This window comes from Cotesia glomerata, linkage group LG10 (assembly GCF_020080835.1).
Source record: "Cotesia glomerata isolate CgM1 linkage group LG10, MPM_Cglom_v2.3, whole genome shotgun sequence".
Lineage (NCBI taxonomy): Eukaryota > Metazoa > Arthropoda > Insecta > Hymenoptera > Braconidae > Cotesia > Cotesia glomerata.
This window is the reverse complement of record NC_058167.1, coordinates 7409327-7434568: the sequence shown is the minus strand read 5'-3', so window position 1 is coordinate 7434568 and position 25242 is coordinate 7409327. Positions and strand designations below refer to the sequence as shown.

At 34.3% G+C, this 25242-nt stretch overlaps 2 protein-coding genes and 1 long non-coding RNA gene across 4 annotated transcripts; 2 read left to right on the top strand and 1 right to left on the bottom strand.

Annotated features, from left to right (window-relative positions):
* Nucleotides 1-2527: 2527 nt before the first annotated feature.
* On the top strand, nucleotides 2528-16966 carry LOC123273392 (collagen alpha-5(IV) chain-like). The gene is made up of 9 exons (XM_044740792.1): nucleotides 2528-2749; nucleotides 9113-9248; nucleotides 9322-9693; nucleotides 9770-11824; nucleotides 12071-12517; nucleotides 12629-13207; nucleotides 13319-13727; nucleotides 13761-16184; nucleotides 16215-16966. The coding sequence occupies exons 1-9, from the start codon at nucleotides 2717-2719 to the stop codon at nucleotides 16711-16713; spliced, it is 6954 nt and encodes a 2317-aa protein (XP_044596727.1). The 5' UTR covers nucleotides 2528-2716; the 3' UTR covers nucleotides 16714-16966.
* A 612-nt stretch (nucleotides 16967-17578) lies between these two features.
* Nucleotides 17579-23541, bottom strand: LOC123273466 (keratin-associated protein 19-2-like). Of its 2 annotated transcripts, none has more exons than XM_044740875.1 (4): nucleotides 23186-23541; nucleotides 22698-22824; nucleotides 18118-18274; nucleotides 17579-18042 (listed from the first exon to the last, which is right to left on the bottom strand). In XM_044740875.1, exons 1-4 carry the CDS (start codon nucleotides 23198-23200, stop codon nucleotides 17682-17684), a joined length of 660 nt encoding a protein of 219 aa, XP_044596810.1. In that variant the 5' UTR covers nucleotides 23201-23541; the 3' UTR covers nucleotides 17579-17681. The 2 variants fall into 2 exon arrangements, with proteins under 2 accessions (XP_044596810.1, XP_044596811.1); XM_044740876.1 differs by having other exon boundaries at nucleotides 17579-18036; nucleotides 23186-23511.
* On the top strand, nucleotides 19404-19639 carry LOC123273467. Its single transcript, XR_006511314.1, has 2 exons — nucleotides 19404-19513; nucleotides 19590-19639. It is a non-coding gene; the product is annotated as an uncharacterized LOC123273467 (long non-coding RNA).
* Nucleotides 23542-25242: the final 1701 nt, after the last annotated feature.

The following is a 25242-nucleotide window of genomic DNA, read 5'->3' as shown; positions in this document are numbered from 1 at the left end:
ATCAAACGGAGGTTAAAATTGGCTGTGTCACGGTGACACCGATGATAAAGGAAGAAATAAAAAAAATTAAAATAAGGAAAGAATTTAAGGAATAAAATAGGAGCTAAACTCATTGAATATATATCGCGCTTCCTTATTCTTATTATTAGGAGGAATTTTAAAAACAAATGGAATGCGTCTGACTCTGATCCTGAGTGATGCTGTTACACTAGTCCGCATGTTTGCCGGGTGATAAATCAAAGATCCGGGAGAGAAAGTGGTTACGGCAAACCTTGATCGGGCATACATCCCGAGATGAGAATAAGAATGAGAATGAGAAGCGTTACATCTATCGACAAACCAATCGTTTACAATATTTCCAATGTCACGAGCTCTTATAAAAGATGAATCTCAATTATTGTATACTTTTTTTATCCAAACCGAGGCAATGGGTCCCATCAGAAAAACACTCTAACGGTTTTAAATAACCAACATCGAAACACGATTATACACTCAATGTATACTTCTCTGACATCATTTGCAAAAATTTAAAATAAAAGACATTTTTTCGACGAAATTAAATAAATGAATTCCTTTTTTTTCTTTTTATTCTTTTTTAATTTTCTTGAAAGCATAAATGTGTGTAAATAAATTTAATTAGAATAAAATGATAAAATATCTTAATGAATGTTATTTATAGTTAGCATATCTTTCAATGGAATGACAGGAATAAATTAATTCGTACGTTGGTCGTTATTGTCGTCTTATTGGTGGTTACAGCTTATATAGATACTGTAGTCTGTATGTGCAGACGCGGAGACTTAAAACTTCCAAGTCGATTTGAGCCTGTTCAGCATGCGAAAGCATCTCTCTTGAGCTCGTTCACCTCTCTGGAATGGTAACGAGGATAGTAAAGAACCAACCGAGATTTTTACCACAAACCTCTACTTTGTCCACCTTACTCTTCAGTTGACTCTCAATGCCAAGCCTAATATGGGGGAGTAGGGGTGCATTAATCCATTACTCCTGTGACTGCCGATGATGCAAATTGAGGAAAAAAAAAACAAAAAATATAGTTTTTTTAAAATACGCAAATACTCAATTTTATGGACAGCCGGTACTCGTATGAATGATAAAAAATTCCATCATATTACGATAGTACTAATGGAATTATCTAATAAAAATTCTCACAGCAAGTAAAATTTAATTTCCCTCACGCTTATAAAACTTAATAAAAATATCTTTTCCAGATGAATTTTTCGGTCACAGTGAAAAAAAAAAAAAAAAAAAAAAAAAACAAGTAAATTCATAAAATATAAATGAAAAATTTAAAAAGTTTTTTACCCTCTAAATCACCATCCATCTCTCATATAATGTTCACCAATCTTAGCAATACGTTTGTTACAATACTCTTTAACATTTTAAAACTCTCCTAACTCCCATACATCAAAAACTTATCATAAAAATATAATAAAACGCCCTGTTAAATATAATATAAATGATATTTTTTATTTTTATTTATTGGGAGCTTGAAACTGGTGGCTCTATATTATACTATATTATAAAACTTCCAAGAGCTTTTTGCTAAAAGCAACAATAAATAGCCCACTATTTGATAATAGAATAATCAACATTCACAAATATCATGATATACTCATGACATCGCCGGTAATTCGACAATTCAACATTAAATTTCTCTCTTATTATCACGGCATGAATTAATCATGAGTTTTATCCTCGTGTGTCCAAATAAATTCTCCGTTAATCTTATTATTATTGTTGCTCTTGTGGAAAAGGGTTTAATTTTCAACGGGTTTTAAGTGTATATTATATGTATATCCGATATCATCACCTGCTGAGTGATGCCTCCCAGCCACAGCATTCCTGACGTCATGACCATTAAGGGCTTGCTAAAATTTTTCGATTCCCAAAAATAAACCATTGACTTGATACTTGATGATAAAAAAAAATAAGGAATAAAGTTTAAAGCGTGTACCAACCACGGCAAAATCAACTTGGAGCTTGTAATTTAACCAAACTAAAGTAAAGTAAAGAGAATTTATTCTTGTATATAATTTTTTTTTCCCACATATGTTGTCAGTGGAAGCTGGCTGTTATATATATTTAACCAAAGTGTGCAAGTCATATAACGATATGAGTATACGGGAGCGAAGAGGTTCAGTGTGCTGATTGTTGTGTCTCTGTCGATTCTTTGGGGACCGAGTAATGTAAAAAGGAGAAGAGGGGATGGCTCTTATGGTAGCAAAAGAGTAGAGTGAGTAACATACAGCAGCAACAACAACAAAAATAATAACAACTATAAGAAAAGAGATGAACCAATGGATACCAAGTTTGTTGCTGTTGCTGTTGCTGTTGGTTTTGGTGTTATTGGTGCTAGTGCTCCTGCTGGTGTTGCTTTTGCTTTTGCTGTAGCTGTAGCTGTAGCTGTAGCTGTTGCTGTTGCTGTTGTTGGTAGGTCTCTTTGGACTCATCGTTGACTCCCACCCTGTATAAAAGCCTCCTTCGGACCGGCATCAGTTCAGTCTTCTTGAGTTGTTCGGCCACACTGTGAATCGTTTTATGATCATTACCACACTTAACTAAACCATCGAGTTACATCGAGTTACATCCAATAATCCAAAATTACAATCGAGTTTTAACAACTAACATGACAGTTTGTTATTAAAATAAAAAAAAAAAGCTCATCTAGATTTTTCATCTACATTTTTTTCTAAGGATGCATGGACGAGTGTGGGCTGCTTTCACCCTGGTACGTTTTCAATTATTAAACACTGTTACAAGTGATTATTATTTTTTGAATGTTTTATTATTATTGTGATTAATTTTGTTAAATCAATGTGATGATTTTTTAAAAATTTTATCTGAATTTCGTGATTATTGATTTATAATATTTTAAAGAGTGAAAGTAATAATAATAACTATTGTTATTTGTTTTTTATTAACTATTTTATTGAGAAATATTAGCTAAAATTAGTGAATTAATTAATTTATTTATTATTACAATAATAATTATATTGAAATGAGAAAAGAATGATAATTAAAATCATAACTAGATGTAGTAATAATAGTTGAGTTAAATTATGCGTCGAAACTCCTCACACGAATAGTATAAGAAATTCTTCATATCCTTTTACTCTCGGTAAAGATTTTTATATTATGTCATAATACGATAAAAAGATAAAACCCCAACAAGTAGGATACTTACAATGTCTCTGTTAGCACAAAGTGAAGGTAATTCACATAATACATGAAGCGTTACTACTTGCCAGTCATATTTTATTTATGAATTCAATTCAGTTTTATCATCTTATTCATTCATTATATTTGCTTGAGTCATCATCGAAATTTTTTTTAATTTTACCAAAAATTACTCCATATTATTTTTTTTTCTTTTTCTTATTTTTTTTCTTAAATAAAATGGGTTTGAAAAAGTATTATTCGGGTGACGGAGTAAGTTTAAATACAAGAGGAGTATCATCACATAAAATAAACAATGACTCGATTGCATATCATTGCAATATAATACACCAACAGCAGAGCGTGTACATGCCGATACGGTGATACGAGGGCTCGTTAAAATAATCCTCCAAGTTAATTTCAGATTCGTTAGAGCTAGTCTAGTCAGACAAAGAAAATCTTTTACTAATACATTCACACACACTGACACAGGCATTAGAATAGAGTTTATAAAACTAGAAATAGATAGATAAAAAAAAATAAATAAAAGGAGGACCATGAGATAGAATTAATCAGTTGGTTTGCACTGCGTGAGATCCCGATTACTCGCATGAAAATTTCGTAGCCCGTATTTCGTATTTGTATTATATGAATAGCAAAGTCACTACTTATTTATCTTGGTGTGTATTCTTATTCATTCTTATTCTTATTATTATTGTGTACTGTAGTGAGTAGAGTATTATATCGAAAATCTGTTTGGCGAAAGAGATTGACAACTACCGGCCCCGCAGGGGCATCCTACTCATCATGGAGAATTACCTCGTAAAGACTTTTAAACTCTTTCATACATTATATTATTATCTTGTTTCTAAAATCTTACTTTTTTATTCTCTGTTTGTATTTCATTTGTTTATTATCAACACAACGTAATCTTATTTACATTAGCTCCTTTTCTTTTTCTTTTCCATTTTCTTATCCTGTTCTATTTTCATTCTTCTTTATTGTTTTTCCAATTGACGAGTATTAGAACTTGTTCAAAAGACACTTTAATAAATTAATTAATTTATTTAGAGTAATAATTATAATAAAAAAATTTTAATGTTCAAGTTGGCGTGTCAAGTCAGATAGCGAAGTTAGAAGTTTACTTCACAAAGTTAAACAACCAACATTTAAAGTAGAATAAAGTAATTTTATTTGAGAGCGATTCTCACGGAACTAAAACCAGCGTAGTTTTAAATCGTAATCATTGACAAATTTTCTTTCATTCTTTATTTTAGGATTGAATGAGGGCGATGGGTGATCAGATCTGGATAGTTTTATATAAGAAAAGAAGCCTTGCGTAGTACTCGCCAATTATATGGTGTAAAGTTAATCAACTGCCAATCAATGCAGCTATTTTACCAATCGAAAAAATGTTTAAACATTGCTAAATCTAATGATCCATCTCTGTTGCGATACACGATACCTTTGTTGAGATTTTTTTTTTATTCTTAAACTTATAGCATAGAAAGAGAGAAAAAAAAAGTCGAAAGTTGGTCATTGTTAAACTTTTATTTTCTTTTTCATCGTATTCAATAACTTTGAGTGGAGTTGAATTCCTAAAAGTACATCTTCTATAAATTCTTCAAGTTGAACTTAAACTTTCGATCGATCTTGATTCTTCCCACGTACAAATTGTACAAGTGTAATCGAAACTGTGTCACACATTTATCCTCGACCGAGTGCATCTCACTGTTTAATTCTTGTATTTGTTTTTTTTATTTTTGCAAATAATACACAAGGGATATTTATGATGTAGAATTACGATTCTCGTATAAGTGGTGGACCTCGAGTGAACATATCGGTAATATAACTTTTTAAGATGCGTTATTTGGATCTCGGCCTCCGGACACTATTTATTGGCTCAGGTTCTTCTCAGTATTGCGCAATATAACAACAGTAACTGCCGCCGGTTAATGTAAGTAGACTTTACTCAACTTTCACTCTACAAGAGAGATGATACTGATGATAATAATGAGAATGATGATGCATCAAGCTTCAAGGTGTATGTTTGTAATAAAAAAAACGAAAAAAAAAAAAAAATGTATTCTCCGGAATATTCCTCCGCAACAAGTATAAATATGGTTACCTCGATTAATAATACGAGACATGAGCTACTTTTTCAATTTGTTCATACTTGACAAATTAGTGTCGGTCATTGATTCATAAATATGTTCATTGATCCAATGCAATGATTAATCAATAAAAATTTTATTGTAAAAAACATTTAAAGCCGACAAAGCGAATGGCCTTTGAAGGAAACCAAATGTTAATTTGAAAGTTAAGCGATATATATATTGGTGTACAATTTGCCACCATATTCAGGTGTCAAACACACTCAACTATTATTAATGAATAATTAATGGTTTATAATGATAATGATTATGATCAAACAAGATATTTATAGTGAGTATGACATGTGATATACATAATATATGCATAAAAATGCATGTCCGTAGACGTAGACATGAAAAAAAAATTTAACACACTCGGACACTTGCAAAACAAAATAATAAATATAGTAAATAATATATTTAAATTCAAATTTAAATACAAACAACCGATCACGTAGACGTAGTTCAAGTACCAGCCACAAATTGATTGTGGCCTTCGCATGTTCATCACGTCCATGCGCAAGGTGAATGTCTGTCGAGCGTGTCTTATCGCTATCGTATATATATTTTATTATATTATATTTAAAATGCCCAACGTCCAAGAGGTTAATTGTAAATCCTGTCGAGATTGAAGCTTCATCCAATTCTCAGCTATTGAATTTACTTTACAAATTATAGTAATTCTGCTACAAGATCCAGTTTCATTTTTAAAAATCATTATTACATGTAGAAAAAATTTTTTCCGAGACTTACAATCACCAATTATTGGTAATAAAAATTTTTTTATCCCGTAACTTTGACGTAAAGATAGTCGAAAATAAAAAAAAAAAAATTTATTAACTTAATTATAATGTTATTATGTTACTCAACGACATATAGTCCTTGAAAGAAATTTAAAAAATTTATAAAATAGCTTATCAATCACTGTTCTCAGCGTCTTCGGCGTTCTCGGCGTTCAGCGGTGATTCCAGCCGACAAATTCCTCAACTTAACTTGAGTTGTAACTACTTGTGTTACCGCTCGTCCTGTTTTCTATAATTGTGACACACATTCTTTCCGTGATCTGTGACCAGTCTGGAGTCTCATCTGCGATGTAATATCTGTGTGCTTCTATGTGTTGTCAGTTTATTGTTTAGATTTATTTTTAATAATTCTCTTTCGGATATTATCAAAAGAGCCTTTGTTTTAATTTAAATCGGAGCTTACGTGAATATATTTATAAGGATCCCACGTACCGGAAGTTTGTTTCGTCGCTTATTATCATAATTTTGTTTTCAAGACTCTATCACAATGATCAATATTGTAATTAAAAGTAATAATAATAAATAATTTAAAAGCGTATTAAGAGCTTAAGGATGAAATAAAATTATCATTAATTAGAACTAAATATTATTGTGAGCTTTGCACAACTCTTTGACCTGATATTGACCTTGAATGATAAAAAAAAAAGAAAAAAAATTAAACCAGTTGGTTTACTCATTCACATTTCAATGTAAATTAAATTAGTCATCTACTAGACCAAAAAATTTTTTAATGACTTTATTTTACATTTATTTTTTTAATTTTTTATCAACTAAAAATTTTTTAAAATAATTCACTAATATTCAAGCCATAAATATTTTTTAATTGACAATAAAAATTATCATGTCGATGATTAATTTTATTTAAAATATTTTAATACGAGCAATAAATTAAAATTAACGGTAGATGATTAACGAGTAATTATTATTAATCACTCAAGAATATTTTATTTTCGAATTCACTTTAAATGTAGGTATATTATTATATAATTGAGCGTATTAAATTAAAATTTCTCCTCAGTAAATGAAAAAATAATTTCAATTACACGCATTTCTCAAAATGTCAACAGCGAACTCGGCGATCAATCGTTAAGTCAAGATAAAAAATAATGTGTAAAAAAGTAAAAAGGAAAATAAAAGTATAAAATGTGAAGAAGACCTCCTACGAGAAACATTAAACTTAAGATAAATATCATCCGTGTCTTTGCAATCCTAAAAAACCATATAATAAGAGTATCGCTTTCTATTCCGGTGCGTAGGCGAGCTAACATGACGTAGATCACAAGACATTACTCCTATATTATATTCTATCCAACGAGTTTCGATAGTGACATCATTCATAACCGTTAAAATTACAAACAATTTTAAATACCTACAATATTTCACCATTAGTATTCACTGAACTCACACGAACCACACCATTTAAATCAAAACCCGAATCATTTCCATCATAAATAAAAAAAATATACATTTTAATTTTTAAACATTTATCCAAGATTAATCTATTAAAATAAAATAAAATAGTGTAATCTCCATTGATCAAACCGAGAAAAATCATAATCAAGTTGTTCTATCGGCGTACAACATCATCATTGAACATCTTAATAAATTTTATATTTTTATTTCTTGCATAAATATTTTGACTTGTAACAACGACATCACGACGATGATGACGAAGATAATGATGATATTGATGATGACGAAAGAGAATTAAAATTTCCCAAAAGTCTTAGGGTCAATTGCGTAACCCTAAAAATAAAAAGAAAGTTTTAACATATGTGACACGCACAGGCGGTACGCGATTTTTAAGTCCGTGATAACATAGTCTCATCTTGGTTCGCACCATTTACATTTTTACGTGATAATTTACCTTGATCAATCCTCAAACTATCCGGTTTTCTCTTTCGTGTTTTCTCCTCTAGTAATTCCTTGGGGAGAAAAAAATTATTTTATTTTTTTACTCCCATCAAAGAATAAAATAAACAAGACAACAATTTCAATGTATTCCGTTACTCAACACTATTAACCGGGTAATTATTAAGATATTCTTTATCTTTAATGATATGAAAAAAAAATTTTTAAAAACATACACATATATGTCCTTATCGTTAAATGACTAGTCAAATCCTACTGCGGTGTAACTGACCTAAGTCCGTTTAGAGTTTTGTTCTTTCTTTCTTTTTTATTTTTTTAAATTCATTTAAAAGATTATAAGATCAAAATTATGTCGAAATTACTTTCACTATCTTTGAACTCAGCTACCTAACTTCCGTATTATTTTTATTTATTCTTCTTGTTTTTATTATTTATTTTTTTTTTTTGGCTCTCCAATTTACATAAATTCTTTTGACTAATTATTAAAATATATTTCCTATATATTTACTTATGTACATACAATTATTGTGATTATTAAGAGGGTATATACCGTTAATAAAAATAAAACAGTGTCACGCAACGTAATAAAAATAACCGAAAATACTTTGATGATAAAAACGTAAATTGGCCCTCGTGATTTCTCGATGTTGCAATACTATTTGATAATGAGCACGTTATAAAAATAATAATGATTGAGATGGGTAATTGAAGATGAAAGAGAATAAAAAAGAAGAATAAGAACTTGACGAAGCAGTACGAAGAAATAATAAAAATGCATTACGTCGTTTGGATGGGTACCGCTGATGTTAACGAGGCCAATGCGATCCGCTACACGAATTAACTCACTAATTTCGTAAAGATGATCTGGACCTCGGTGAAGTAATAATAACTAATTACCTCGTGTGTAGTCTTTATGTGATATCCCCGTATGTGAAAGCTTACTTTATACCGGACGTTCGGCACGCAAACTACTCCCACAGATTTATCAGTGTCGAAAGGAACTATTTAATTCACTTAAAGTCTTTACTGTACTTTTATTACCCTGTATCTTGATAAATTTTTACAATCTTTAATTAATAATAAAACGGGTTGTCTTTTTGTTTTCAGTTGGTAACAGGAGCTGTCCTGCAACTAACGTCTGCGCAAGATAGCATCACTTCAGATATCAGAGAAGGAAAGGAACTTATTTTAAGTATAAGTGATGAGTCAAAAACCCAATACTTGAATCAAGATTTCGAAACGAGTATGTTTTAAATTCTTCATATCTACAAAATTTAAATATTTCCAAATTGTAATAATTATTAATTATTTTTTAGACTCTTATAATTATGGGTATGAAATTGGACCAGATGGTCAATTTCACCATGAAATACATGGAGAGGATGGAGTGACGTATGGATGCTATGGATATATCGATCCATTTGGGGAACTTCAAGCGACCTTTTATGTAAGCGATGGTTGGGGTTACAGAGTAGTTCGTCCAGGAGAGGAGATTGAATTATTCCTTCATGAACATGAACATCACGGTTCAGATTCCGGCAACCATGATCACGATAACAACAACAGTGACGGCGATGATCATCACAATCATCATGGTATCATCACGCCTTGGAGAGACTTAAAGTTCCCTAAAGATTGTCGTCAATTTGAAAATCCTGGTCCAAGACCAACACGACCATCACGACCAGGTTACTTATTATTTCAATCACTTTTCATTTCATTCATTTTATCACTCTCTTTTATATAATTTTATTTTTATTTTAGTTCCTGGAAATCCAGATAATGGAGTACCATCAGAGTCCAATAATATTCCCGGATCTTCATATCCTGGACAAACTGGAAATGGAATTCCATCAAGACCTGAAAACCCAAATGGACAATACCCAGATCAAACTGGAGGTGGTTCTAATTCAAAACCAGGAAGTGGAACTTCTAAACCAGGTTATCCTTCCCAACCTGGCTATCCATCACAGCCAGGATATCCGTCTCAGCCTAGCTACCCATCTCAACCAGGCTATCCATCCCAACCAAGTTATCCATCTCAACCAAGTTATCCATCCCAACCAAGTTATCCATCCCAACCAAGTTATCCGTCCCAACCAGGTTATCCGTCCCAACCAGGTTATCCATCTCAACCAAGTTATCCATCTCAACCAAGTTATCCATCCCAACCAAGTTATCCATCTCAACCAAGTTATCCATCACAACCAAGCCATCCTGGACAAACACCAAGTGGAAATGAAAGCCCATCATCTTCGAGCCCAATTCCAGGAAGACCTGAATCACCATCATCTCGACCACCTCAAAATAAACCAGGGCCATCGAAACCTGAAAAGCCGATACATTCAAAACCGGGACGACCCGGAAAACCGAATAAGCCTGGAAATGGTCAAGATAAACCAATTCAAGGCGTAAAACCTAGTCAAGGAAAACCACCCCATGGACATAGCAAACCAGGTAAACCAGGATACCCAGAACAGACAACACAAAAACCGTCACAAACATTACAACCAGAGTATCCAGAATATCCATCGTCACCGGAGCTGCCAAAGCCAATCACACCAGATGGACCGTCACAAGTACCAACGGGTGGAGCTTCTAATCCACAACAACCTCAATACCCATCAGGCTCAGGCTCAGGCACAGGAAGTGGTTTCCCGGGTAGTCAAGGATATCCAGGGTCTTCAGGAATTCCAGGAAGTGAATCACAGCCATCAACACCAAAACCACGTCCTCCACAACAAAAGCCTGATCACCATCAACCCGGCTCATTCCCATCTCATGGTGGGTCTTCGTCTTCTTATCCATTGGGTCCAGGAAGTGGTTACCCTACTAGTCCAGGATATCCTGGATCAGCAGGAGTCGGCTCTTATCCATCACAACCTAAACCACAGCCTCCTCATTCTGGATCAGCTCATCCATCCGGTGGATCTAATCAACCTCAACAACCACAGTATCCTGGATCTTCGGGAGGTGGCTCTTATCCATTACAACCTAAACCGCAACCTCCTCATTCTGGATCAACTCATCCATCCAGCGGATCCAATCAACCTCAACAACCGCAGTATCCTGGATCTTCGGGAGGTGGCTCTTATCCATCAAAACCTGAACCGCAACCTCCTCAAACTGGATCACCTCATCCATCCGGCGGATCCAATCAACCTCAAGAACCTCAGTATCCTGTATCTGGCCCAGGAAATGGTTACCCTACTAGTCCAGGATATCCTGGAACTGCAGGAGGTGGCTCTTATCCATCACAACCTAAGCCGCAGCCTCCTCAAACTGGATCAACTCATCCATCCGGCGGATCTAATCAACCTCAACAACCGCAGTATCCTGGATCTGGCCCAGGAAGTGGTTACCCTACTAGTCCAGGATATCCTGGATCTTCAGAAGGTGGCTCTTATCCATCACAACCTAAACCGCAGCCTCCTCATTCTGGATCAACCCATCCATCCGGTGGATCCAATCAACCTCAACAACCGCAGTATCCTGGATCTTCGGGAGGTGGCTCTTATCCATCAAAACCTAAACCGCAACCTCCTCATTCTGGATCAACTCATCCATCCGGCGGATCTAATCAACCTCAACAACCGCAGTATCCTGGATCTAGCCCAGGAAGTGGTTACCCTACTAGTCCAGGATATCCTGGATCTGCAGGAGGTGGCTCTTATCCATCACAACCTAAACCACAGCCTCCTCATTCTGGATCAACTCTTCCATCCGGCGGATCCAATCAACCTCAACAACCTCAGTATCCTGGATCTGGCTCAGGAAATGGTTACCCTACTAGTCCAGAATATCCTGGATCTGCAGGAGGTGGCTCTTATCCATCACAACCTAAACCGCAGCCTCCCCATTCTGGATCTAATCAACCTCAACAACCACAGCATCCTGGATCTGGCCCAGGAAATGGTTACCCTACTAGTCCAGGATATCCTGGATCTGCAGGAGGTGGCTCTTATCCATCGCAACCTAAACCGCAGCCTCCTCATTCTGGATCAACTCACCCATCCGGTGGATCTAATCAACCTCAACAACCGCAGTATCCTGGATCTTCGGGTGGTGGCTCTTATCCATCAAAACCTAAACCACAACCTCCTCATACTGGATCACCTCATCCATCCGGCGGATCTAATCAACCTCAACAACCGCAGTATCCTGGATCTAGCCCAGGAAGTGGTTACCCTACTAGTCCAGGATATCCTGGATCTGCAGGAGGTGGCTCTTATCCATCACTACCTAAACCACAGCCTCCTCATTCTGGATCAACTCATCCATCCGGCGGATCCAATCAACCTCAACAACCTCAGTATCCTGGATCTGGCCCAGGAAATGGTTACCCTACTAGTCCAGAATATCCTGGATCTGCAGGAGGTGGCTCTTATCCATCACAACCTAAACCGCAGCCTCCCCATTCTGGATCTAATCAACCTCAACAACCACAGCATCCTGGAACTGGCCCAGGAAATGGTTACCCTACTAGTCCAGGATATCCTGGATCTGCAGGAGGTGGCTCTTATCCATCGCAACCTAAACCGCAGCCTCCTCATTCTGGATCAACTCACCCCTCCGGTGGATCTAATCAACCTCAACAACCGCAGTATCCTGGATCTTCGGGTGGTGGCTCTTATCCATCAAAACCTAAACCACAACCTCCTCATACTGGATCACCTCATCCATCCGGCGGATCCAATAAACCTCAACAACCTCAGTATCCTGGATCTGGCCCAGAAAATGGTTACCCTACTAGTCCAGGATATCCTGGATCTGCAGGAGGTGGCTCTTATCCATCACAACCTAAGCCGCAGCCTCCTCATTCTGGATCAACTCACCCATCCGGTGGATCTAATCAACCTCAACAACCGCAGTATCCTGGATCTTCGGGAAGTGGCTCTTATCCATCAAAACCTAAACCGAAACCTCCTCAAACTGGATTAGCTCATCCATCCGGCGAATCCAATCAACCTCAGCAACCGCAGTATCCTGGATCTGGCCCAGGAAATGGTTACCCTACTAGTCCAGGATACCCTGGAACTGCAGGAGGTGGCTCTTATCCATCACAACCTAAGCCGCAGCCTCCTCAAACTGGATCAACTCATCCATCCGGCGGATCTAATCAACCTCAACAACCGCAGTATCCTGGATCTGGCCCAGGAAGTGGTTACCCTACTAGTCCAGGATATCCTGGAACTGCAGGAGGTGGCTCTTATCCATCACAACCTAAGCCGCAGCCTCCTCATTCTGGATCAACTCACCCTTCCGGTGGATCCAATCAACCTCAACAACCGCAGTATCCTGGATCTTCGGGAGGTGGCTCTTATCCATCAAAACCTAAACCGCAACCTCCTCATTCTGGATCAACTCATCCATCCGGCGGATCCAATCAACCTCAACAACCGCAGTATCCTTCGGGCTCAGGAAGTGGTTTTCCTGGTAATCAAGGATATCCAGAGTCTCCAGGATCTCAACCATCAACACCGAAACCACATCCTCCGCAACAAAAGCCTGGTCACCCTCAACCCGGTTCATTCCCATCTCAAGGTGGATCTTATCCACAAACACCACTACTACCTCCGGATTCACAGCCTGGTCATGGAAAACCAACAGAAGAACAAAAACCGTCTACTCAACCATTATATCCTCCATTGGAACCATCTTACCCTTCAGGACCAGAGTATCCGTCATCGCCAGAACTTCCAATGCCTATATACCCCGAAAAACCATCTTCAAATCCTTCTCAAGGTGGATCAATACCATCTTCAGGTTCAGGATCTTCTTATCCTCAACAACCTCAATATCCTGGATCATCTGGAGGATCATATCCATCAAAACCTAAGCCGAAACCCCCTCAACACAGGCCAGGTCATCCTCAAGCTGGATCAACTCATCCGTCCGGTGGATCTAATCAACCTCAACAACCGCAGTATCCTGGATCTGGCCCAGAAAGTGGTTACCCTACTAGTCCAGGATATCCTGGATCTGCAGGAGGTGGCTCTTATCCATCGCAACCTAAGCCGCAGCCTCCTCATTCTGGATCAACTCATCCATCCGGCGGATCCAATCAACCTCAACAACCGCAGTATCCTGGATCTTCGGGAGGTAGCTCTTATCCATCAAAACCTAAACCACAACCTCCTCAAACTGGATCATCTTATCCATCCGGCGGAACCAATCAACAACCGCAGTATCCTGTAAATGGTTACCCTACTAATCCAGGATATCCTGCATCTTCAGGAGGTGGCTCTTATCCTTCAAAACCTAAACCGCAGCCTCCTCAACATAGACCTGGTCATACTCAAACTGGATCAGCTCATCCATCTGGCGGATCTAATCAACCTCAACAACCGCAGTACCCATCGGGCTCAGGAAGTGGTTTCCCTAATAATCAAGGACAACCTGGATCTTCAGGATTTCCAGCAAGTGGATCACAGCCATCAACACCAAAACCTCGTCCTCCACAGCAAAAGCCAGGTCATCCTCAACTCGGTTCATTCCCATCCCAAGGTGGTTCTTCGTCATCTCATCCATCAGGCTCAGGAAGTGGATATCCTACTAATCAAGGATACCCCGCATCTGTAGGATATCCAGGTTCACAGCCGTCAACACCAAACCCACGTCCTCCACAACAGAAGCCTTCTCCTGAGCATGAAAAACCAATGAAACCCGAAACTCCTTCATATCCTTCATATACCGGACAATCTCAAAACGGAAATTATCCTGGAAATCAAGGCTACCCCGGTAACCAAGGATATCCTGGTAGTGGATCATACCCATCAACCTCCAAACCAGGTCGTCCACATCATAAACCATCTCACGGCCATGGAAAGCCTCCTCACGGACAAAGACCAACGACGACATCTCCCCAACCAGGACATCCATCGACATCAAAACCTGGTAGGCCTTCGAAACCATCAACTTCACCTGGTCAATCTACAGTCACTTCTGGATATCCTTCACACACTGGTACTGGTTCAACCACCCGTCCCCGACCACCGTCTTATCCAAGTACAAGTACCACTTCACACGGTGGTCAAACACCAGTTCGTCCAACAAGACCAACTCCTCCCTCGTCAGGATACCCTCCTGGTGGTACAAACTATCCAGCAAGACCAGGCTCATCTGATTCAAATCAACCGGTTTACCCTGGCACTATCGACTCCGGTTATCCAGGACCCTCTAATACCGGTTCTGGATACCCATCAGTACCACAGCAACCTGATAATTTATTACCTCCATATCCTGGATATCCAGATCCCGATGATCCCAATTATCCTGGCTACCCTCCAGCTCCAACCGGTCCAGTAGGACCTACAGGTACGTTTCCGGGAGCACCTGGTAGTCCAGGCGGACCAGGAGGACCTGGTGGCCCAGGAGGACCTGGACTTGAAGGACCTGGTGGCCCAGGAGGGCCAGGAGGACCTGGAGGACCTGGAGGACCTGGAGGACCTGGACTTGAAGGACCAGAAGGCCCAGTTGGTGGAACAGGACCAGTAGGAGGAATTGGAGGTGTTGGTGGTGTTGGAGGAACTGGACCAGCTGGGCCAGATGGTCCATGGCCTACGGGAGATCCTGGTCCAGACGGTCCTTGGCCAGGAGATCCAGCTTATGACAAACAACCCCGTACCAACGAGAACTATCAAAATGCTTACGATGAACAAGAACTTCCGATTGAATCAGAACTTGAGCTTGAAGAAAAATCTTTAGAATTTTCGTCTTTAAAGCAAGCTCCAGTCGATCAAGGATATAACTATGAAAAACCCAGAGAATCTTTTCGAGACAATTTTCAACCAGCTCCATTTTCACTGACTGAAAATTCACCTCAACCTGTTGATGATTCAAACGTCGAAAATATCGAACCACAAAATGAAGATCACCAATTTGAGTCTGTACAACGTTCTATGCCATCAGATGTAGCAGCTGACCATCTACCGCAGATAAACAGTCAACAACGATCATCTGAACGAAGAAACAAGGCGAGCTTACAAAAATCCGGCCGCAGTGAATTTCTGTCTGAAGATCAAGTATTATCATTGAATCAAGACCCCGAATTTGCATATCAAGTATCAAAGTACAATGAAAAGTTTCAAAGGCTATCAGCAAAGGCTCGAAATGACAATAATCTAGATCTGCAAGTTCCCAATGATGAAGAGCCAATGATTGATATAGAAAAATTATCTAATAATAATAATAATAATAATAATAATAATAATAATAATGAAAAATCAAGAATAGAAGACTCTGGTCCAGTTGAAATAAAGCCTATTTCTCTACCTGTTGGTCCAAATCCTGAAAAGTGTCCTTGTTATATTGTTGAATCGAAAAATTCGACAAATTTAGTCACGACAACGTCAGCGCCGGTTCTTGATCAATTTAATTACACGCCTATTACCGGACAAGTTGGATTTATTCCAGTAATATTTTTCCCGTATTGTCCAGGCGAGGAAAGTAAAACAGAAAGTATGACAAAAGCCATGTTTCCCTCGGCAGCTTCGGTCCCCTATCCTTGCAGTATTTGCAGTGGTAAAGAATCCGGATTTATCGGTGGAAAAATTTTAGACCTAAGTCAACTCAGCAACATCAAAGCCATCAAACACGTTATCTCTGAAGCGAATTTCGGATTGTTGAATGTTCCGATTAATAATATCAGCAAACGTCACTCTAATGCATCGAGGCAAGATAGACGGAGAGTAAACAGTTATAATTAATTAGAATACCGAATCGAATATTATTACTAGAACTAATTAATTAACAACATCTAATCAGATAGCTGTCAAAATTTAAATTCATGGATTCACATGGTTTGTAGACCGCTGAAAAGATATCAGCTACTGAACGTGGTTAAATTAATTGTCGGACTGACGATTTGATATAACTGTATTTAGAGCTATATCAGTAGTTTAATCTTTCCCTCTCTACAGAGTACGGTCTCTGGTGTTTTATCACTGATTATATATATATATATATATATATATATATATATATATATATATATATATATATATATATATATATATATATATATATATATATAAATTGTATGTTACTCTATAATTCTTGACTAGGTATATGTCAACTAAGATTACTCAACTACTCTGAGGAATTCGTAACTTTATATAAATCGATAGTTTTAGACGATAATGACTGACGATTGATGGTACTCAGATAATCGATATCTGCTGTTTGATTTATCTTTTTTAATATTTTGCTATCACAAGGACGTTGATTTTTTATTTTGTTTCTTAAACTATCTTATTATAAAATTATTTTGATACAAACTATGTCCTTATGATCTCAAAATATCAAACAAAGCCAGCTCGTATTTTTATGTAAAACAATATAATACGTATTTCTGGCTCTAGTAATAATCTTAGTTTTAGTTACTATAATTTTTCATACTTGAGATTACTAATTATAAGATTACTTTTATAAACATACATATTATAATTTAATTAATTGGATAATTGAATGTATATATTAATCATATGTACTTAATAATAAAAAATAAAAAAATGATTTTTTTTTCTAAGTATATATGTCTACTTTGAAGTGTATGGAACAAATAAAAATAAATTAAACAACCAATAATAATAGTATATTTGTAAAAAGTATATAAATTTGTAATTTGATATTTAAAATATAGAGAGAGGATTATCCAAAGTTTGTTGGATAATTATTACGAGTACCCTCGGTAGCCTGAAGGGTAACTGTTGTAAGAATAAGAACCGATTCCACGATAGGGATGATTGCCAGATCCTAAACCATATCCTGAGTATCCTGAGTATCCTAGATTATCGTTCGGACGATTGACGTATCCACCACTGTAATAGCCACCATAATTCCCGTCAATGATGTTCCAACGATTGTAACCCCGACCATTTAGGCTATCGTCATATCCAACTCCAATTCCACCCAGTCCAGTACCGTAACCAACACCGTTGGCATATCCATTGTATACTGATCCTCCTAAACCATAATTACCATACCCGTATCCATTGCCGTATCCATATCCACCACCGTATCCATTATATCTGTTTCAATATTTTTTTAAATGCCATTTTAATTACTATTTATCAAAATTATAATTACTTATACATATATATTTTTTTTACCTAGTTCCGAGTATCCCGCTCAAACCTGATTGATATCCACGATATACTGAGTTTGATGATGGATAGTAACCATTGTAGTTATTGTAGTAAGAACCGGGGTAACTTCCGTAATTGTAAGCACTACCATAAGTAGAGTAATCTTTGGCTCCCAGGAAAACTATTATATACATATATTTGTGTTATAATGTTTTTATTTACTTATTTTCTGTCGTAGGTAAGAAAAGGCACCGAAAGGTTGTGCAATAATTTAAATGTGGTGAGTTCAATATAAAATGTAGCGCACGTTTGATGTTAATGAACAACGAATGTTCCTTTAGTTTGGAGTATTCAGTCGAGAAGTTAATATGAGACAAGTTTTAGAGAGTATGAATTTGCTGTAAAGTTTATCCGAGATATGAAATGTAGCGTTTGCAATTCTGATTATGATTATACATAAAGTAAATAAAGTTTACGTTAGGGTTTAATGCTTTTTGAAATTAAATTTTAAGCTCTACCACTTGAAAGTTAAAAGCACTTTACATAGGTCTTATTTTATGCGATCTATACAAGAAGGACATAAATTTTGTAAATTTTATAAATATTAATAATTACTTAATGAGATGAGACGAGGTGAGTGAAATCTTAGAGATTGAAGAGCATTTTGTTAATTCACAAGGTTAGTCTAATTTAAAGTGATTGAGATTGAGAGACATTTGACAAGAACAAGAGAACAACAGAACAACAACAACAATAACAACATCAACATCAACATGAGCATAGACAACATACCAGTTAGTAGTACACGCAAGTGTATTATCATTGCGTTTCCAAGGAAACGGAAATGACATCATACATCTCTTGTCTTAGATCTGTCAGAAATGTTTATGAGTCATGTTGAGAGAACGGGACTACAGCAGTTCAAGCACGTGACTTGTAACGAGTAGGGACTCGAGTATATACTATATACTACTACCGCGATGGTTTGTTTTGACAGACTCTAACAGGTACACAAAATAGTTTACGACTAAGCATTCAGGTTAAATATCGTTCTCATTACATACTGCAGATATTCTGGTAAACTCATTTCTGTCTTCTATATCCGACGATTAATGTTATTATTACTGTTAATTTTTATGTTTCTATTGTTGTTCTTGATGTCTGACCATCATCACCCTGATTAAGAAATCTAATTTGAAATTATTTAAAGTTAGTATTTAAGTCCTCGTCCATATTCAAAATATTTTAAATAACTTAATTTAAATATTAGTTATTTAAATAACTTCTATTTTATCTTATTACTTTATTAATTTGAATGGTATTTGAGAGGAAGCTAAACAAGTTGTTAATATTGTAATTTGAAAAACTTTATTACATCTATTGACTTTGTAAAAACTAGACGAGGATGTTAACCATAAGAGTAACTATTGTTATTTTCATTTATTTTATTTTTATATATCAAATATTTGTATTAACTAAAACTTTTTGATTTTTAGTTCGCCTGATGAAGCTGAAATAAATCAGCGAAACGTTGCAATTCTTATAATTTAACATCTTCATTTATTGTCCAAATTCCCAAGATTAAGTTTATTTATTTATTTATTTATTCATTTGACGCCAATCGGCATTATACAATAATCAGTAGATACTTTAAATTATAAGATATTAACTACAAATTATTAAATCTGAGAATTTTGGCTCGAAAATTATACACAGAAAGGTTCATTTGGCGACGCCTGGAGAAAATTAAAAAGAGAGAAATAAAAAACATTCAAAAGTTCAAAAAAAGAAAAAATTTCAAAAAGAAAAAACAAAATTAACGGTGTTACACTGTAAAAAATTTTTTGGACTCGGTGTGGTGTAAATGATTCGGTGTTAAAATTTTTAACACGGACGGTGTGAAAGTCACACTAAGTGTAATGTTAAATTTGAACGGCGTGAATTCTAAATTTTACACCACCAAGCGTGTAAATGTATTTCCTGAAAATTTCTCATTAATTAATTTGATTGTTTAGTTTCAGACTTGTACGATATTAAATTATAAATATAAACATGTAGAAATAAATATTTAAAAGTATGTTTTTTTTTTATATTATGCTATTTTACGGAGTAAAATCATTCCAACGTAAATCTTAATATCATTGGAAATAAGTCTGCACCAAGAATGTTAATATTCAAGTTGTTAAAAATTTATCTAATTATACGGTGGATTCTATATTAGAGTCTATTGATAAAAATGCGAATGTTTATAGTGCTAAATATATTTTTATATATTTTTAAAGATATAAGCTCATCCGATGTTACACTCATCAAGAATCTTCATTTAAGTACCCACATCATTTTTTCATATATTTGTATATATATATATATATGAAAAATATATCAAAATGCATGTGAGTACTCAAATGAACGCTCTTGATGAGTGTAACATCGGGATGAGCTTATATCTTTAGAACGTCAATAGTTAAAAAAGTACAGTGCAATTCAACAAAAGTCATAATTTAAGAAACCAAAATTTTATTTATTTATAGTTCACAAGTCACAGCAGTCACGTAGAGACTGCAAGGCTGCTAGTAATAGTTATTAAATTTTCAAAGTTATAAATAATAACACGGAATAGTGTAAAACAGTAAATTACACCGTGTTAAATTTACACGAGTGAAAATTTCACACGGAGGAAATTTTACACCGACATTTCACACTTACACGGCGGTGTAAAAGTCCCTGGGTCCAACTTTACACCGAAATTTTTTACACTGTATTAATAATATTGCAATATATGTTTCTTGAGATTAGAGCGGAAAGCCTAGAAGGAGCCACCAAAAAAGTTAAGTTATTTAAATTATTTAAAATGATTTGAAATAATTTAAAAGCATCTGATTTGAATACTATATAGATATACAATTGACATAAAGGTAATCATTTCAAATCATCTTTCTGAATCAGGGCAATCACAATTACTGTTTAATTACAATTGTTATCTAATATTACTGAATTGAGTATACACTGTAAAAAAAGCGGTATTAAAATGGACTCATTTTAACACCGCTATGTAACACCTGTGTATTAACACCGGTGTAGCGGTGCTCTTTTGCGGTGTTAGAAATCCGGTGTAATATCGGTGTTAAACCGGTGTAATACCGGTGTAACAGTAGAATAAATTTACACTGTATCGGAGTATGAATATTACATGATCCATAAAACACAATTAATATTCAATATTTATCAAAATGAGACAAGTAACATTTATTTAAGAATTTTCAATTTATAAAATTACGCAGAAATCGATTTAATGAATGTTATACAACAAGTTAAATAGTATTTACAATATTAAATGTTTAGGAACAATATAATAATTATTTTTATCGTAACCATGATGTTTCTCATAATATAATGGATGTTTTAAACATGAAAAATCTACAGCTGTGTAAAAATAAATTATCTATATGAAAATCATTTAAAAAACGTTCAAAATTGTCGTAAAATTGTTTTAAAAATGTTTCAAATTTGTTGTAAAAACACTCTAAAACTGTCCAAAAAATGTTCCAAAATTGTCTCAAAAATATCCGAAAAATGTCTCAAAAGTATTCAAAATTCGTTCTCAAATAGTTAAAAAAATGTTTTAAGATTATTCAAAAAAGGTTCCACATAAGATTTAAGGACAAAATTTTAACTAAATTGCTTCAAATAAATTGCATTGATTCTAAAATTATCTTAGAAGTATTCCGAAAATCTTAACAAAAATACTTGAAAGTTATGAAATAATTACTAAAATCCACTATTTTAGAGTTTCCGATTATCTATATGATGTCCTAAAATTGTCCTTTAATAATGGTGTTAAAGTAACACGGATCGAAAATTTACACCGAGAGAATTTCACACCATTATTTCACACTACACGGCCATGTAAAGTGCTCTGGGTCCATTTTTACATCGAAATTTTTTACAGTGTATTTATTTTAATCAAAAACTTTTATCTACTTTATATTTTATTATTTAAAACTTTCTAAATTAAATATTAACTTTTTTTTGATTATTTATCTTTAATTATTAAACATAAAAAGTTTAATTATAAAAATTGTGTTACTTAAAATATTATCAACACCGGAAAATTTATAACACCGATTTAACACCGAAAAAAAATATTTACACCGCGACCGGTGTTACTGCTACACCGATTTCGGTGTTGAATTTAACACCGGAATTTTGAACACCGTACACCGCATGGACTCACACCGGTTTTTTTTTACAGTTTATAATAATCAGACTATAAATAAAGAGTAATAAGTATAAGAAGTATGTCATTGATATTCACACGATCTTCAAGTTTTCTGATTGTTCACACACGCTATATATGCTAAGCCGATGTATATTATTGTTATTTTAATATAATAAGCTAATAATTCTCATACATATTCATGTATTGAAGGACTTGGTAAAAGCCAAGAAAGCGTTAAGTAATTATTTGCTTAATCCTCAACGATTCCTGATTTTGCGAACCAATTTATCATTCGGATCTCTCTGATATGAAGATGATAAGTGATGAGTGTGATGATAAAAATTTAAATAATATTATAATAGATAAATAAATAAATAATATTTACATCTATCACTGGCAGACGTCTCGAGATCTTTCGTTCCCGCAGATGGTTTACTCTCCGATATAAGTTTCGATGATTCTGGATTATCTATAGCACTGCTTAGTGATATTGCGCTCACCAATATTGCTATCTAAAATTTTTTATATAAAAATAACTAAATATTGTTAAATAAAATTATAAATCAATTGAAATAGATAATTTTATATAAACAGTTTCAAATAAAATTTAAAAAAAATGTACATTTTATGATGCATTATACACAGTAAAAAATATTGTGTTAAATACGGTCAACACAAAATTAGTGTTAAAATTCAACACACTTTTGTGTTAAAATGACACAAATTTTGTGTTAAACCAACACAAAGTGTGTTGAATTTTAACACTGATTTTGTGTTGACCATATTTAACACAGAAATTGTGTTGATTTTACACAATATTTTTTACTGTGACAGAAGTTAAGAAAAATAAAAAAATTGATAAAAAAAACTCACAAAAATCGTATTCATTGTGTAAAAAATGTATTATTCCTTAACGAAACTTGTTAACAACTGTCAGAAGAAATATTCAGAGTCTTTATGCATGCGTCTTTTTATTTTTCACATCTATATATATTTTAAAATCCCCACCTGACAGTAAACATTACGTGGACAGGTAAGTACTTTTTTTACACCACGGTAGAGTAAAGGCTGGGCTATGGGGCATTTGGCAAGGCCATTAAGTTAACGCAAAGCTTTTCACGACGTAATACTACATGTTGCTACGTTATACCGCGACACACCCATTGAATTTATCTCAACAACAACCGATGAGTGAATTGACTCGTGACTCGCCGCAAAATTTACCTTTGCATCCGGTGATCTCTTCAAGTAAACATTCCATTATCTGTAGTTTTTGTCAAACACATCAAATAGTAATGAAAAAAACCCACAATAAAAGGAAACTTTAAGATAAATAAAAAACGAAAGTCGATAGGCAAAACAAATTTGTTGTGAAACATTTCGAGTAACTCAAAGTAGTTCAAGATCGTACCAATCAGACAAAATTTACTAAAAAACTACTCAACTCTTTACTTGATTTTTAATTTAAAAAAAATGTTTTTCTTCATCTATTTATTTTTAAAATTTTACGATGACACAACAACACGTGCCCAACTCCAGGACAGGGTTATTGATTATGATTACAATGAAAAAAAAAAAAAAAAAAAAAAAAAAAAAAAACAAAAGATATTCATGAATAAAAGTAGCTCAAGAGCGAGTGACCACGAGAATTTTCACACACAAGTGACAATTATCCATGATATCTGCTGCGTAATGAACTTACTTTACAAAGTTTCATATTTTTTTTTTTTAATCTGATTTCTGCAAATAATTAAACTGAAGGATATCATCTTTACTGTAATTGACGGTAAGTTTTTTAAATCAATAACACTAATTTTATTGCTAGGTAATAAAAATAAAAATTAATTAATTACATTGAATAAATAATGAATATTTTATAAAACTGTTGTATGATCTAGGAAATGATTCATTATATTTATGTTATAGATCGGTATTGTAATACAATAATTATGCAATCGCAGGAAAGATAATCCTTATGCTAATTTTTAAAACAAATTACTAAAATAAAAATATAAGAGTAAGGATAAATCAATTTACACACAAGACGTATAATGACTCATCAAAATAAGGCGCTGTCATATATAATATCCATAAATAATTTACTAATTTATATATATGACTTGACTTTTCCCATTAGGACGACAATTTATATGTTCTTTAGTTTATGCGATGATAATAATAAATCTAATTATCATACAAGCATATGCAATTGAATGACAATATTTTCTGATAATACTAATGAATTTTAAAAATTTATAATTACTGATGGTTAAAATAATCAAGTAGTTGATTTGGCTCCAATTAATATATTGACATTCACAAAAGACATTCAATTCGGTTAATATCGATGAGTAAATACAATGAAATCTAATAAAATAGAATGACACAAAAAATTGAAAAGAAATATCGAGTACCTCATTGTTCGATTAATTTTATTCATTTAATTAATTAATCAAGTAGTTTTATTCAAATTTTATTGACAAAAATAAATATTTACTGAACAAAAAATACTTATTGTAAATAGTGACAACGCATAACAATTTTTATGAAACTTTATTATAGATATTTCATTTAAAAAAAAAGTAAACAGTAAAATAGATGCTCTGACTTCTGATAGTCTATGTGACTTTATGGCTCAAAAAAGCGCAGTTTAATATATGTATACCTTACGATACATCTTCATGATTTAAAGTTTAGTGAATTTCTTTGTTTTATTTTTTTTCTCCTTCAACTTTTATAAATATACACTTTGTGCTCGACTTTTTTTATCGCAATATATCAGACAACTTTAAATTTCCTTTTAAGCGAAAATAGATAAAATAAATTTGTAAATATTGCACAACTTTATCAGATTCTTTTAGCAAAATAAAATCATTTGGAAGAGAGAAAAGAAGGATTGAATTTAAATAGAGTAAACGAATTTTTGTTTT

Excerpts from the sequence above, each read along its gene's own strand:
- LOC123273466 (XM_044740875.1), bottom strand. Across the intron at positions 18,275-22,697 it reads GACGTCTGCCAGTGATAGAT|TTTTCCTGGGAGCCAAAGAT; the intron begins GTAAATATTATT and ends TGTATATAATAG. Across the intron at positions 18,043-18,117 it reads AGCGGGATACTCGGAACTAG|AAACAGATATAATGGATACG; the intron begins GTAAAAAAAATA and ends AAAAAAATATTG.
- LOC123273392 (XM_044740792.1), top strand. The coding sequence starts at position 2,717 with ATGCATGGACGAGTGTGGGCTGCTTTCACCCTG. Across the intron at positions 13,208-13,318 it reads ATATCCTGGAACTGCAGGAG|GTGGCTCTTATCCATCAAAA; the intron begins GTGGCTCTTATC and ends GATCTTCGGGAG. Across the intron at positions 13,728-13,760 it reads ATGCCTATATACCCCGAAAA|ACCATCTTCAGGTTCAGGAT; the intron begins ACCATCTTCAAA and ends AGGTGGATCAAT.